General features: G+C 33.6%; 1 protein-coding gene across 1 annotated transcript in view; it reads right to left on the reverse strand.

Annotated features, from left to right (window-relative positions):
• Window positions 1-12925: 12925 nt before the first annotated feature.
• Window positions 12926-16597, reverse strand: part of LOC143223485 (protein still life, isoform SIF type 1-like) — a 422725-nt gene continuing 419053 nt past the window's right edge. Inside the window, exon 31 of the mRNA XM_076451534.1 lies at window positions 12926-14694. Coding sequence (XP_076307649.1) covers window positions 14645-14694 — 50 coding nt within the window. The 3' untranslated portion in view covers window positions 12926-14644. The remainder of the gene's footprint in view (window positions 14695-16597) is intronic.

A 16597-nucleotide genomic window follows, 5' to 3' on the forward strand; every position in this document is an offset into this window, starting at 1 on the left:
TCTCTGCAGCTTCTGTGTTCACTGCTGAACTGTATGACATTTCTCTTGCCCTGGATTACATAGATAGCTGTACAACACACAAACTACTATTTATACCTATTTGCTTAACACTTTACTGACCCTGGAATCACTTCACGTTAGTTCTCACCCTGTTCTCGTCGATATTAAAAATAAACTGGCCCGTTTCTCTTTACCATCCATTTCTATCCAGTTTTTCTGGATACCAGACCACATTGGTATTCGCGAGAACAAGCTCGCTGATACCACAGCCAAGTCTGTCTGCTCTGGCGCTGTCACGGCCGTGTCTGTCACATGGACTTATGGTCCTGTATTCATGTGTATTGGAGTGAAGAACGTGAAAACAAGATTTACCATATCAAACTTTCTGTTGCTCTTTGGCCATCTTGCTTCCATAAGAATCGGAAGGAGTAAGTTGTCCTGGCTAGGCTACGTATTGATTACGGATTTTTAACTCACCGTTTTCTTTTATCTGGTACTGATGCACTAATATGTAGTGACACTCAAGTCACAATAGCTCCCATTTTACTCCCATGCTGTCGTTATGACCGTGAACGACTGTACTAGTTTAGAGGTACTTTTACCATGAGTTCACCCTTGACGTTGGACAGTGTTACTGTCCACCTCAGTTGTGTTTTAAATTTTTAAGGGCCATTGATCTTTTTAACTCGAAAAATGAACTTCGATTTGTTTTAACATGATTCCTTTTCACATATTTTAAACTGATAACACTGTATGGAACCTGCAAGAAGATACCTTTGTACCACATCTCACCTAAGCTGCTTGAACTACAAGACAGTACTTGCCAAAAAAAAAAAAAAGCCTTAAAGGATGCTTTTTATGGCATCTAGACCTTCCTATAATTACTAAGCCTGGCATGGCCAGATGGATAAGCCACTCGACTCGTAATCTGAGGGTCGTGTATTCGAATCCCCATCGCATCAAACATGCTCGCCCTTTTAGTGGTGGGATCGTTATAATGTGGCGGTAAAAACGTAGTCCATGAGTTGGCGATGGGTGGTGATGAATAATTGCCTTCTCTCTAGTTTTACAGTATTAAATTAGGGACGCCTAGCGCAAATGACCCTCGTGTAGCTTTGCGTGAATTTCAAAACAAACCAAACCTATAATTACTAAAAGTGGACAAGTCCATCATTTTTGTTTCTCATATGTGGAACCTGTAGGAAAGTATCTTGGTAACAAATCCATGTAAATTAGTCAATATATACCCAAGTAATTGATCATAACTCCAAATTATGCTTTTTTTGTGAGTTCTAAGCACCTAGAAAGACCCCAACTTGGCAAATTCAACATCTTTCAACACAAAGGAATTAGGCGCGTAAAAATTTATATTTGTATCTATTTTCATATTGATTGCTGAAGACTGGCCACAAAGGCTGCTTAACATTTAACTCTATAGAATCTTTAAAAATGCCTTAGTAAAAAAAAAAAAAAAAAAAAATTATCTGGGTGCATTTATACCAAGGTATAAGCCTACAAAGTTTGAAGTTCATCAATTGATCAAAACCCCCAAAATTGTGTTTAAAGAGCTCTGACCCCCTAAAAACGCAAAATGGTCAAATTCAACTTTGTGTGTGTCAGGTGCATGAAAAGTGATTGTACCAATTTTTATCTTGATTGCTGAAGAAGCTCAAAATTATATTTTTGGTTGTTTGACGCATAAAGTATTCAAAAAGGCCTTTTTTCTTCTTTTTTTTAAAAGAATTCTGGGCATATTGGACAAAGATATATTACTACCAAGTTTTGAGTCAATACCCTGAGAACCGTCGATTGAAAAATGTTTGGAAGAAGAGATATAATAGAAAAACAATGTCTTTCTGCTGAGATATAAATACACAAATAAAAAGGGTAAAAATATAACCTAGTTTCGGTCGATCTGGGTAGCCATTTATCAGTGTTGTAAACTTAGTTTTTATAGTTAAATAATACTAAGTCAATGATTTAAAAGTTCACGAAGTATTTCAAAACTTAAGTAAAATTTAAAGATTTTAATGAAGTTACCATCATTATTTGAAGCAGTTTGAAAATCGATTGAAGTTACGAATTTCGTTGAAGTATTATTTATAATTGACTTCAAAGGTGAGTCCTATCAGTAATTCAAGGCTTCAATTTTTCTTTATAAATTTAACAGAAATGGAAGACAACTTTAAAACACCGAAGTAAAACTTTATTAAAATAAAGCAGGTAAAAATGAAAGCTAATTTATTTTGACCTAGGTAACCATCGTCACGGTTACATATGTAATGTTGCAAACTGAATTAGTGTTAATAGTTCAAATATTAAATCATATAAAGCCAGTTATTTGAAGGGTTGCCAAGTGTTTTAAAATTCATTTTACTTTTATTTATTTATCTTTTACACGAATCACTGACACTATTTGAAATTATATCGTTTCGAGTAAATTTAAAATCCCTTTTTAAATGTGATGATAACAGCTAGTGTGTAGTAAGCATACTTTTCTTCTATAAAAGTTTAATTTCCACAAACTCCAATAATAATTTATTTATACCAACGTTTTAGTGGTTAATTTTGATGAGTATATTTTATATTCCTGTTTCTGAATACATCATACATTTAAACTATGTGAAGGTTTACAATGAAGGAGAAAGAAAATACTTAAAAAATTTGGTAACACACTGAAGAGATACAAATCGGCTGAAAAGAAAGATAAAAAAAAAATTGTTGATGTAGTTCCTACGTGGTTCAGAAATACTTGAGACTACGTTGTTCCAATTGCTTCATTTCTTTGGTCTCTATAGCAGGTGACATTTGGTTTACCAATAGGGATATCCCAGTAATATATATATATCATCTTAATTGGAATTGAAATAGCTTTTATTAGCCCATTATGACGTTTATCAAATGTTACACTCTACCAACGCTGTGAGGAAACAAAGGTTACGAGGTGATGCTGTTGACTAGACAAAGAAAACGAGTTTATCAGTTTAATTTCCACGCGCTTTCATTATCCCTTTCGAAAAGTGCTTCGGTTTTACAGAGATTAATCTTGAGGAAGAGAAAACTGTGGAACTAACTACAGTCCAGTAGCAAGGACTGCAACTACTGTGTGCCTATTAGATGATAAAAATTGTTTGTTTTGCTCTTACTACGTTCAATCGCTGTATTTCACACACATCAAGATGACTCAGTTTTTTCTATAGAAAACTTCTTATTTCCAGATAAAATCCGCTGTTATGATTCGTATTATAACACCCGAATGAATATTTTAACTATTTTGGCGCCAATGTATTTAGTCTACTAAATTTTCTAAGAAAATATTTTAGAGCAGTAAAAATACTTTAAACATTTGTAACATTATGATATTTTCACGTAAAATCCATTTTCCCCCAAAGTATCAAACAGGAATAGCCGTTTATTATGTGTTAAATGGTTTGATTGTGTTTGAATTTCGCGCGAAGTTACACGAGGGCTATCTGCGCTCGCCGTCCGTAATTCAACAATGGAAAGGAAGTTGGTCATCGCCACCTCTTAAACTACTCTTTTTTTTTTTTTTACCAACTGATTAGTGGGATTGATAAAACATTACAACGTCTCCACGGCCGAAATGGCGAGCACGTTTGGTGTAGCGGAAATTTGAACCCGCAACCATCACATTATACGTGAAGCCTCCTGACCAGCCGGCTATGCCTGTTCTATGAAGACATAGCTAGCGAAGGAAAGTCAAACTTTTGAAATTAATATATATAGAAGTTTTTCAAATATCTCCACATGCTGAGGGATTTTCCCATTAACACTATACGTAAAAACAAAACTGCAAGTAGTACGAATATTTTAAAAAGTGGGATAATATGCTTTAAAATAACATTGGATTTCGAGTCGAGCACCCTAATCACCTTGTTATCCCGGGTCCGTTTTAAAAGGGTAATAATACGTATCGAGTGGGTGGAGTCGTATTCTGTATTAGCATTAACAAAATCTGTAGATATCAAGTAAACATGACTATAATATTGTCCAACTAAGTTACGGGTGTATATAGAATAAAATATTATTAAATACTAAAATATATCCTGCTAAAATAAGCGCGTCTTTCTTGATGTGAAATACGAATTTATGTTCCCAATCTTATAAAAAGATCTTGGGTTTTATCTCGTTTGTCAATTAACTTTCATCACAAGAAAATGCAAAGTTGAATGGAGCTCAAGTTGTAAAATAAGGTGAAAAGTCGCTTTTCGTTTACTTTGAGGGGTCAGAGGTACTACCACATTACTGATGATAATGAAAAGAAAATGATGGCAACCTCTCTCATGATGGTCTCCTAAACGAGCTAGTTGAAAGTTCTATTACGTGAAAGGCTGATATTTTCAGCCGCGGCATAACGGCTCTGAATTTTTTTTTCGAGTTCAAACTTTTAACTCATGGCTCCGTAATCGCTTTTTGAGATATATTTACAGTTTTGGACTCGGGAGGTCCTGCCTACATGATTTTCATGTCCCTCGACTATTGAGGATTCCCTCCTGATTTACCTTAGTTAATGGCTCCATCATAAGGTATGTGAAGATATAGTAGCTTTGCCACAAAATTCTAATTCGAGATATGTGATATAAACGCATTAAAATCCAAGCATGCTCTTCTTTGTTACCAAAAAAAAAAAAAAGTGATTTACGCCTTGGATTTCTCTGGATGTTTTACGTTCTCATCTCATGGCAGCTGTTGTGGCATTTAACCTTTCTTCAAATAGCAGAGGGAGGAGCACTAGGCGTACGTGCACCCTCCACCTCGATTTTGGTCTGGTAGGAAAGTGTTCCAGTTAATGATATATAATTATCAGAGAATGTCACTGTTTCAACTTTTAGTTCGATGGCTACGGTTAGCATACCAAAACATTTCCCCAAATCATTGGTGCACCTCCCCAAATTAACCTTTTATTTAGCGGTACCAATACATTTGTACCTTGTTGTATTCACACGGCATATCGTCACTTACTTTTAGTGATTGTTACAGAAATCAAAACATCTTAGGTTGAGAATTAAGTTAAGGTTCCATCTATCTAGACAGATCTTTACATTCGTTGTATCAAATTGAGAATCGTGATAACGTGGAACTATTTCAGTAACCCCCATTTCTTATCCTGGCACAGACCTCAAATGTGGTAAGATATTATACTGAACTTTCGATATTACAGTTTGTAGAAGAAGAACTCTATTCACGAAAAGTATTTTTATCTTATGCCTATGGCATTTTAACTACATATTCTAATAATAAGACTTACTTCTAGCCTTCGTTTAGTTGATATATTAGCATCGTAAGAAATTTACAATAGTACAGTTTTTAGCTTTACATACCTATGAAGTTTCACGTTTGTAGCTGTAGATCCAATGGCAATTAAATTTGTCGTAGTGTTTCTTATGTGACACTTTTAACTCTTGTCCCCCGCTGGGGACAGCAGGAAGTCTTCAGATTTACACTGCTAAAATCAGGGTTTCGATTACCCTCGATAAATATAGCAGATAGCCTGGTGTGGCTTCACTATAAGAAAACACAACTTTTAACTGTTCAATTTCCTTATAATGCGGGACTTTTGTTAAAAATGGGCAATCCTATTTTTTTTATCTGGATTTTGTCATGATAAATCAGTCAACTTGTGCCACTTCTTCACTGTTTCCTCTCTTATGACTTAGTACGGTTATCTATTTTGATTTTCTAATCTTGACGTTTAGGCCTCACGCTACTTTTTTGCGTCTGTTTACTCAAGTGTAATGCTCTTTTAGACTGAAATGGTAACATATCAATGCTGCAACCAGAAACAACAACTGTCTTTTAGCTTCAGATTCCTCCCTTGAATACCAGTAAAAAGTAAAAAAAAAAAAAAGAAGAAAGAAGTCACAGGTCACAGCTTGTTGCTAATTAGATGCACGCACACACAAAATACTACTACTTGTACGCTCACTGTTCTTTAAGGTCGTTTATAATAGAGGGCTGTATTAATAATTGATCTCATATTTATGAAGTTATACGTTTATCATATTTTAAATTTACAAAGTGTTTGTACGAAAGTTGGTAAGTTTTCAATGAACAGGTCTATCGTATACCTATAGATATATATATGTATAAGATATTTGAACAAAGTATTTATACTAAAGCTTTTCTGTGAATTTCCAAAATATTTACTAAATCAAACTGATTGAAAGGTGATTGTTATGCTAAGAATAAAAATACTTTTCATCTTACATTTACATAGCTTATAGAACCTCTTAAATGGATATAAACAGTTTTACTGTACTATAATTATTCCTCTCAGTTGTAAGTTCGTGGACTTATAACCCTAATAACAGAATTCCGATACTCGTGGTGGGCACAGCCCAGATAGGTCATTGTATAGGTTTGTGCTTAACTACAAAGGAAGTAGTATAATGCTATATTTGTAAAAAACGGCTGGTATGGAGAGAGAAAGCTCTATGTAGAGGAGCGAACAACGTTTTGACGATGACTGAAGAAGGATTAGTAAAATACTGACTATATTGAAATAATAAATGTTGAAAAATATCAAATATAATTAATAATACGAACTTTGCCATCTTTGAATTTGTTACTTTCTTCATGTAAAGCTACTTAATAGCTTATCTGCACTCTGTCCACTGCAGGAAACCCCGGATTTTAACACTGTAAGCCTGTAAACTTACTGTTCCTACAAGGGGATTTATTTGAATGCGTAATTTATTTACGTTTTTCCAGCTATTTGTCTTTGGAGCTTCAACTGTTAGTCTTTTCACTTGTTTTCTTTAAATCTCGTGATTTCACTGCCTGTCCTTTAAACCACAGGAACGGTTTTATCCTCGTCAAAAGCAATAAATCTCAGCAGGAGCCCATTAGTTGGTTCACGTAAATAGCCCCTGACTTTTGCTTAGCATAAGTGTAATTGGTGTCGTGCATTTTGATTTGTAAATAAAAATAAAGAATTAATGTAGTTTTCAAATGTGCAATTTAGAACATAAAACATTTAAAAATCACTAGAATAGAATGTCGTAAAATTACAATAATTTATCTGATTTTTTTTGTATAAACAGGATATACGAAGTTTGTGCACAAGGAAGAAATAGTAGACCTAGCATGGCCAGGTGGGTTAAGGCGTTCGACTCGTAATCTGAGAGTCGCGGGTTCGAATCCCAGTCGTACCAAACATGCTCGCCCTTTCAGCCGTGGGGGAGTTATAAGTGACGCTCAATCCCACTATTTGTTGGTAAAAGAGTAACCCAAGAGTTGGCGGTGGGTGGTGATGACTAGCTGCTTTCCCTTTGGTCTTACACTTCTAAATTAGGGACGGCTAGCGTAGATATCCCTCGAGTAGCTTTGCGCGAAATTAAAAAAAAAATCAAATAGCTGTAATGAGTTTGTATTTATAATTCATTAAAACCACAGAAAGCTGTTACTGAAGTTATAAATTGAGTAATCTGAGCTCAGGCGCGTCACGTGACCCAGAGAAATTAAGATTTTTTTAAAATTAGGAACTTAAAACTTGTATAATATGAAAAACTAAATTATAAATTACGTTTCCATACCACGTATACTGGCATACGTTGATAATAATGGTCTAATTAAATTCTGAATGAAACTTAAAGATCATGACATGCGCTCTTTTACCTGGCTGTAGCGATAGAGTTAAATCAATCGACAGTCAGTGTTGGGTCATGGATTGAGAATACACCAGAGATGGCATTAAACCGTTTCGGTTTGAACCATTGTCAAAAACTTAATTCTTCTAAGACTGAAGGAATTTCTGATTTATTAGAGAACGAATCAATGGAAGACGTTTCGCAGACCCAAGTTCAAACGCACCCCACTGACACTCAGATATGTTTCCGAACTAACAATGCTAGAAACCATGTTTCGATACTCGTTGTGAGCAAGGCACAGATAGCACATTGTGTAGCTTTGTGTTTAAACTCTATTTATTTTGTGTATTACACTTTGTTTGGATATACCCATCAACAAGATGGTGGAAATCAGTTTAACAAAGTGCATTCTTACTATTTTTATCCCTTTCTGAAAACCGTTCGTCCTGCCGTAATTTGCTCTTTGCATGATACAAAAAGGTAAAAAGTACAAAAAAAGTATAGTTTACAGCTTACTGAAATGTGAAAGTGACAGAGGTGGTTTAAAATATTTTAAAGTGTTTTTTTAGGCTGGAAAGCAGTACACATTTTTACTAGTTTTTCATGTTTAGAATCATCGTCACATCTGTATTGAAGGCGTTAGAAAAAAAGGAAACAATCTTCATCCGCAAATAATTTCTGTATTTAATTACCACAGCTTTCCAACAGTTGAACATCTATCGCAACTGTGACGTCATAGCATATGAGTTTAGTTTTGGAGCTAGAAGTATAAATATATATCGCTATGAAGAACACTGTACTCCCTATCTGAGATATCACAATTTAGTGCTTTAAGAATTTCAAGTTTTCTCTACACAGTGATTCCTACTAACATGAAAATGCGATTTTTCTTTTCTGTTTTGAACGGGCGAGGTTTTCATACGGTGTATTCGAACCGTTATCTCTAATCAGATGAGACCTGGTGGAGGGAATATATTTAACGGTAATTGTCAGAGTATCAGATCACCGCGAAACTGTACAAAGGATCCTGAGGAAATTTCGGCTTTTTTGATGATTAAAAAGAATATGTAGACGCTTCTTAAAGGCGGGAAAGCCTATTTCTGATCCAACAACATCTGGTCCCTTTTGTGCTCTATCATTAAATCTTTGACCCCTTCCTCCAAGTCTTAGAAACACCACTGCACACAAGTGAAAACAGAATAATTTCACTTATTACATAATTAATGATATTAACAGCAAAAAAAGAAAAATAAATCATTTTTAATGAACAGCATCCTTTTAGAACCAATAATAGATCACTTTTATTCCAGTGTAAACTTTGAAGTTTTCTAGTACGTGAGAGACTAAAAGTAGGTTTAGTTGGAATGTTTAGACAATTTACCTATTGTGATATTTGTCGAAGTTAGGAAGTTTTAAGTAGTTTGTCTATATTACTTCAGTAAACTGGAAGGAGTCCTGATAAAAGCCTAAGTAACACTAATATCAAATTAAAAATACAGTACTAATATTAGGTAACTATAAAGTAGTGATATTAAGTAACAATAGGACAATAACAATATTAGATAAAATACAGAACTAATATTAGGTAACTATAAAGTAGTGATATTAAGTAACAATAGGACAATAACAATATTAGATAAAATACAGAACTAATATTAGGTAACTGTAAAATAGTGATATTAAGTAACAATAGGACAATAACAATATTAGATAAAATACAGAATTAATATTAGGTAACTATAAAATAGTGATATTAAGTAACAATAGGACAATAACAATATTAGATAAAATACAGAACTAATATTAGATAATCATGCAAAAGTAATATTAAGTAAAAATATAAGGTAATAACAGCAAAGTATTTGACCGTTTCTTATTATTTCCTAACACATATACCATTTCGTAGAATCTCGCAATTGGATTTCCATGCGTGGATTCTCATGGGTTCTCTATCAGATTAGATACTTTCTTCGTTGTCTTTCATTATGACTCGTCTGACCAACTTCCTGTTTAACTACACTCTAAGGTTGCCAGTTGTTTTTACTCCTGTAGTTGTTCTATTTCTATGTTGGTTTATTTAATAAGTAATTGATTCTCCATTGAAACTTAACATTGTAATCAGTATCTGCCTCAGTTCTCTCGTTCGTCTGACAAATGTTAAGGAATATTCCCTTGGCGATACTGAATTCTCACTTTTGTTAATGCACTCTTTGTAAGAGTTAGAGTGAAATTCATTTTTAACAAGTAATTTAGGTGCCTGTTAACCTCAGATACTTGTGTTTGGTTCCGTAATACCTTATCTATACGTTGTGCTAAACTGTTTGCTAAGTGAAAAAAAAATAATCAATTTTTGGTTTCCTTATCCCATGGATATATGTTTTATTTTAGTCTCATGTTAGTTTGTCTATTGAAAATTTCTTCTATGATTCATAATACCTCGATTGTGTATTTTTTAATGAGCTACTGACAGTACAAAAGTTAATGGCTTTGAAGATATTAAAAGTATATATTGTAGGGGAATTTTGGTATATTTCAGACACGAAGCCTTGATCAATTTTTGTACTAAAATATTCAATAACATAAGGTTAGTGATTCTTCCTTTGTGAAAGATATGAATGTTTGTCATTTAGATTATGATTACAATTTTCTAAATATTTACTCATTTGAAGACAAACCATGAAGACACTATTTTTGAGATTTCGCGCAAAGCCACACGAGGGTTACCTGTGTTAGTCGTCCTTAATTTAGCAGTGTAAGACTAGAAGGAAGGCAGATAATCATTACCATCCGCCGCCAACTCCTTGTGCTATTCTTTTATCAACGAATAGTGGGATTGACCGAACATATAATGCCCTTACGGCTGAAAGGGCGGACATGTTTGGTGTGATTCGAATCATTGACCCTCAGATTACGAGTCAAGCGCCCTCACCACCTCGCCATGGCAGACCGACGAAGACATACATAACAAAGTAAAGCTAAACTTTAAAAATTAAAACTGATATATTTATTTTCAAATGTTTTCATATGGTTAAGGATAATCGTATTAATACTGTACTTAAAACAAAACTGGAATGTGTACGAATACTTTAATAAGGAGGATACTATGCTTTTAAATAATCTCCACGAAAATTTCCTCATACTGGTCTTATTAATGAAAAATATCAATTCACAATAATTATGTATAAGTTTGTTATGAAATTAGTGTGCGTATTTTTATTATAGCAAAGCCACATCGGGCCATCTTTCGTCTTCATCGAGGGGAAACAAATCCCTGATTTTGGCGTTGTAAATCCGAAGACTTACCGCTGTTCCAGAGGGGGACTGTTAAATTAGCCGAACCAGTAAAAACATAAACCATAAATAGATATTACTAGAAATAGAAAATCAGTTAAGCTCAGCTCAATGTGTGTATCTAAATTTTATTTTCAAACAGAACAACACATTATACTAGAAGTTCCCTAACCGGGATTCGCGAGCTTGTTTGTTTCGTGTTAAGAACAAAACTATCCACGCATCGAAACCTGGTTTTTGATCATTCAAACTCACCACTGATACACTACGGTGTAGTGTGGGTGTCAGTACATATGAATTATTTAATCCAATAAAGGCCATACACGTGACACAAAATAAAGAATATAACCTAAAAAGTATAAATATTTCAGTTAATCCCACTAATTATTCCTGGAGTCTATACATAAAAGATTAGTGATTTTGCTCTTCTTTTTGTCAGTTCTTTATAATTGTTTTAATCACAAGTTTAGTGAGGTGAGAACGTCGTACCTGTATTTATTTTTGTAAGAAGATTGTACATTGTTCGAATGAATAGTACCGTGCATCTTGTTCAGTTCTTCAACGTATGTTAAAATTAAATTTCTTAGTGTAAAATTTTAAAATGTAGATTTCAACCACTATTACTATTTCTAAAACGCGTTTGTTTTTATGTACAGGCCATGTAATAAATGCTACTGCAGGACCGACGATATGGGGAGACAACGGGGAATTACCCCCTAGACTTGAGGCATCAGGAGGCCCGTACAGAAGTTCTCCAAATTGACTTTTGTGAGTGCATTACACACTTTATCATGAACAAAGCTGAGGAAGTTGTATTTTATAGTTAAGTGATACTATGGGATCAATATTTAGATGATTACTTCCAGGCAACATACAACTTCAGGCGGTCCTAACTGCTGCTAATAATAACACTTTCAAATCCTGTTCCAGTATTTCTTTATTTAGCACTACTCCACTACTTGTAACAAGCAATAGCATAAAATTACTCACTACGGTATGAACACAAGTCGAAAATTTAGGATTAAGAAGAAGTACTTTTGACTTCAGATTAACGACTGAATCGATATCAATTCGCACCAATGATGAGTTAATGTGTTATAGTAATTATGTTTGCTGCCTTGTCCTACGATAATTCCATATTTTTCGTATCATTTATGAAATATTAACAATTTTATAAAAGCCCCTCATTAATCTAGAGTACTCGTTCACGTCACAAAACAAACATGTTCGCTCTTTCAGCTGTGGGGGCGTTATAATAATACGGTCAATCCCACTATTCGTTGGTAAAAGAGTAGCCCAAGGGTTGGCGGTGGGTGGTGAGGACTAGGCACCTTCCATCTAGTCTTACATTGCGCTAGCTGTTCCTAATTTAGCGGATAGTCTGTTTGTTTGTTTTTGAATTTCGCACAAAGCTACTCGAGGGCTATCTGTGCTAGCCGTCCCTAATTTAGCAGTGTAAGACTAGAGGGAAGGCAGCTAGTTATCACCGTCAACTTTTACCAGCGAATAGTGGGACTGACCGTAACATTATAACGCCCCCACGGCTAAAAGGGCGAGCAAGTTTGGCGCGACGGGGATGCGAACCCGCGACCCTCAGATTACGAGTCGCACGCCTTAACACGCTTGGCCATGCTGGGCCGGCGGATAGTCCTCGTGTAGCTTTGCGCGAATTTCAAACTGAACTATTGCGGGTATCAGTACCCTAACTTTAGTTCTATAAGCCCTCAGACTTATCGTTGAGCTATTAATATAGTTTTCTTGTCGAGCTTTAAAGGTATGATTTCTGCAAAGAATCTAGATGGTGGAATAGGAATAATGCATTATTAATATGACATGTCATCTAAGTTAAGTTGAGTTTGACATATAAAATAGTTTATTATGTTTTGTTTTCGGGTTGATATTTAAATTAGTGGTCTTAAAGCTCGATCTGTGCACAAACAACAAACAAAATTGCGATATACACTGTACAGGTACAAATACATACAAACAAACTGAATTGTTCAATCAAGACACTATTGATGTTCTTGCCAGGGAAAATTGTGAGCTTTATTTTCTTTTCATTTATTTCTTACCCTGTAACACAAGTTCAATTTGTTACTCGTTTTCACATAACGTTACACTAGGTAATAATTAAATCCAAAGCTTATTTTATTTACACAAGGTTTCTATACACAATTTAGAGAAAAAAAATCTACAACTGTATGGTTACTTTCGAATAAAAAGTGAGGAAAATAAACAAAATAGAAACTTTTATGAACTTCGTCTTCACTTAATTGAAAGTAATACTGTAACTTAATAATCAACATACTAACGATTAACTAGGCCTAATGACATTATACAAATATAACTTATAATACCCCTTTATACCAAGTCTAACAATAATTTCGTTCTAGGCAGTAATTAACTGGGAATGGTCTTTAAATGCTTAGTTCTTGAAATTATAGACACATTTCCGAAACAATTCAACAATCAGTCAATGTTATATGTAGTAGGTTTTTAAGTATTACAAACAGAAAATGTTTATCGTCCTTCTAGATATGAAACAACGTTACAAATCTTAACAGAGAATTGATAGACTAAAGAAAACGCGTCAAAACTGTCCGTTGATTATAATCAACATACTAATAATTAACTAGGCCTAATAACATTATACAAACATAAAGGTAAAAAATCGGAGCACCTTTAACCTCTTCTTTATTGAAATTGTACGTAAACAGAGAAAAACAAGTTTCTGCCACTTCTAAAAGAACGTTTTAAATAGATTTATTGAAAGGTATAGTAGTAAAGCAAAAACACCTAAACGCTCTAAATATTGATGTTTCTTACAAATACGATTTAATATCTGTAACTCTTGTTCCAGAATCAACAAAGTCAAGCGTGCCCTATTCAAGTTATACTTTCTTTTGTATTTAAATACAAATAAATAATTCACTACACAGCATCTAACAACTCGTTACAAATCACGTCCATTTACTTTGTTCATTAAAAAACAACCATGGATTCTGACAAACGAAAAAGGCACAAGACATTGGCAACGGGTAATAAATAAAAGTATTTTAACAAAACAGTGATATAAATTTACAAACGCAAAAAACAGCAATGAAAGGTAGCTCACTCTACCAAAAACAAAAATAATAAAAAGTTGTAAAACTAAGCAATATTTTCTGTGTCTGATGGCGTAACGATTTATGTTCATCACAGGAATCTGACATTTAATCTCAATACATGTATATCACTTACATTTCAAAATAAATAAGAAAATTACCAAACAATCGAACGTATAAAACAGCAAATAAGTATATATTTCAAAGTAGAAATATACACAAATAAAACGTAAGTGGGAAAAGCGACCTATCAGTAAAAATAACAAACTCTGAGGCAGTAAAGAAAATGAGTGATAAGGCATGAAAAGGTCGTATTAATACTTTCAATTTTTTTGTTACCAAAGCTATAATTAGCTTGAATAATACGATGATTTTTTTATTTAGTCACTCTCGTATCGGCATCACCAATAAAGTCTAAAAACGCTTGATAATAAATGTTAAACAAGGCTTAAGTTTCAACGATTATTCTTACTTTCAGTTTCACAATTTAACTCTACTTTCTCCAGAATACAGGACCTAGAGAAGAGTTACGCTGAAATAATTTCTTTTTCGTTTAAGCAATATATACATATACACGGACAATAAAATAATCTAATAATACTTTAGCTCTACTTTGCTGATATTAAGCAAAACTGATAATTACTTTTGCAGAACATCACTTGGCACCCATGAGTATGGTAAGCTCGTCACTAGATGGAGAAAATTTTGGTATCAGTAAAACAGTTTATTTTGTAAGTTGTTAAGTAATTTATTCGAAATATTGTAAAAATAATTTATCATGAATACTCATTTGTCAAATATTATGTTCATACCTTGTACTTTATTCTTACAACAGGTCTTTAGGCAATATTAAATTCAGATTTCAAATTCAATGATAAAATCTATACCTGATTCAAAATGAAAAACGTAAAAAGTGAAATATATTTATTTTTTTAAACTGAGCTGTGGGAACAAAAAGGAATAATGAACTCTAGAATATTTTAGTAAAACAAATGTCTGGTAAAATTCACAACGCCAGATGTTTGTTTAAAATGTAAATTTGAAATGTGAGCTGTGACATCTTTTAAAATTTGAGCTATGATTTATTTTTTTGGTTTAGTTCTTTCAGAAACAGTATTAAAGTACAATATCAAACGCAGTTGTTTATGGTACTTAATTCCACATGTTCCAACCACTGAGCAAGATTTATATACAAGAAAGGCCAATCTTGTTTCAGGCCTGCCAATTAAATAGAGAAAAAGGTATCTTGTTGAAACATATATATATAAACAAAAAATCTACGAAGTCATGATAACACTGATACAATTAGAAGTTTCATACGATTAGTTTCAAGAAAAGTCAAAGCAAAATAAACACATCGAATATGTGAACATCCCAATGATAAAAACTATCGAGTTATTGACTCAGATTATGTAATTACGTTCCAATAAGTAATCTAAAATGCGATTCATCATGAAATGAATAAAGTTTCAACTTACTTCAAGATGAGCCAGCTTTTGAAATGATTGTGATATTACTGTAAGAAGTAACTGGTGGCTTGTGTTTAATTGATATCGTTTAACATTTTATCTTATCCGCGACTTTTATTTACTAGTGTCCAAATATATATACCCTTATGTTATTTGCTCTGAAGTAAAATCAAAGAATACTATACACTCCATGTAAGAGATTGACAATTTCTTATTAGGAAACTGTCCAATCAGGATACTGAATAATTGAGTTTCACAGAGGTATTGTTGATCTGTTGGAAGATTTCAATTAAACAAGTCTTACTCCCTTTGCTAAAATGAAATTAGCACGAAAACGTTTTTCGGAACAACAGAATCAGGTAACACGACTGTTACTCTACAACGTCGTGAGCCATCGAAGTTAAGTGTTATACTGTAAACCTTATTTCAACCTTTTACGTTAAACAGCTGCTTTCAGAGATAAAAATAAGTAGACAAACCCAATGAAGAAGTGAATAATTAAGTTTGCAAAGACAGATGACGCATTATACTTAACAAATGTCAAATATTAGTTTACACACATCTCACTTTGAAAACTTTAAATGAAATAGCTGAAAGGAAGGCGATAGAAAAACAAAAATTCAAGAACACTGTAGTTAACACTTCAGTTTCATCAATGTGATGAATCAAGCTTTGCGCACTGTTTTGCGTTCATTATAGGAAGGCTCTATAAACAAGCCTTGATTTATAAAAGTAATCACGTTTTTTAAACTTATTAATGCTTCGTCTTAAGTTTTAAGCTTGTATTTCTTACTCTCAGGCAAGTAAGTTTTAACATTCCGTTCTTAATACGTACATGTCTAAATTTCGTAAGGCTGTAAAACATTGTTTTTCCGCTCTGAACACTTGTTTCAATTTTTATAGCTGTTAACTTTTGCCCTCGAAAATGAGCAATACAATCTTAGCCTGCAAAGGTTGGAAAACAATGTTTTTATTGTGAACACAATATTTAGATTTTATGCAGCTCTTAAGTAAGCTCTTAAACATCTTACTTGCGTCATCTAAGATGAAAAAAACAGCATAGGCCTAGTACAGTTGTAAAACGTTGTATCTTTTCGCTCTGAATACAATGTTTAAAATTTCC

Source organism: Tachypleus tridentatus, chromosome 8 (assembly GCF_004210375.1).
Source record: "Tachypleus tridentatus isolate NWPU-2018 chromosome 8, ASM421037v1, whole genome shotgun sequence".
Classification (NCBI taxonomy): domain Eukaryota; kingdom Metazoa; phylum Arthropoda; class Merostomata; order Xiphosura; family Limulidae; genus Tachypleus; species Tachypleus tridentatus.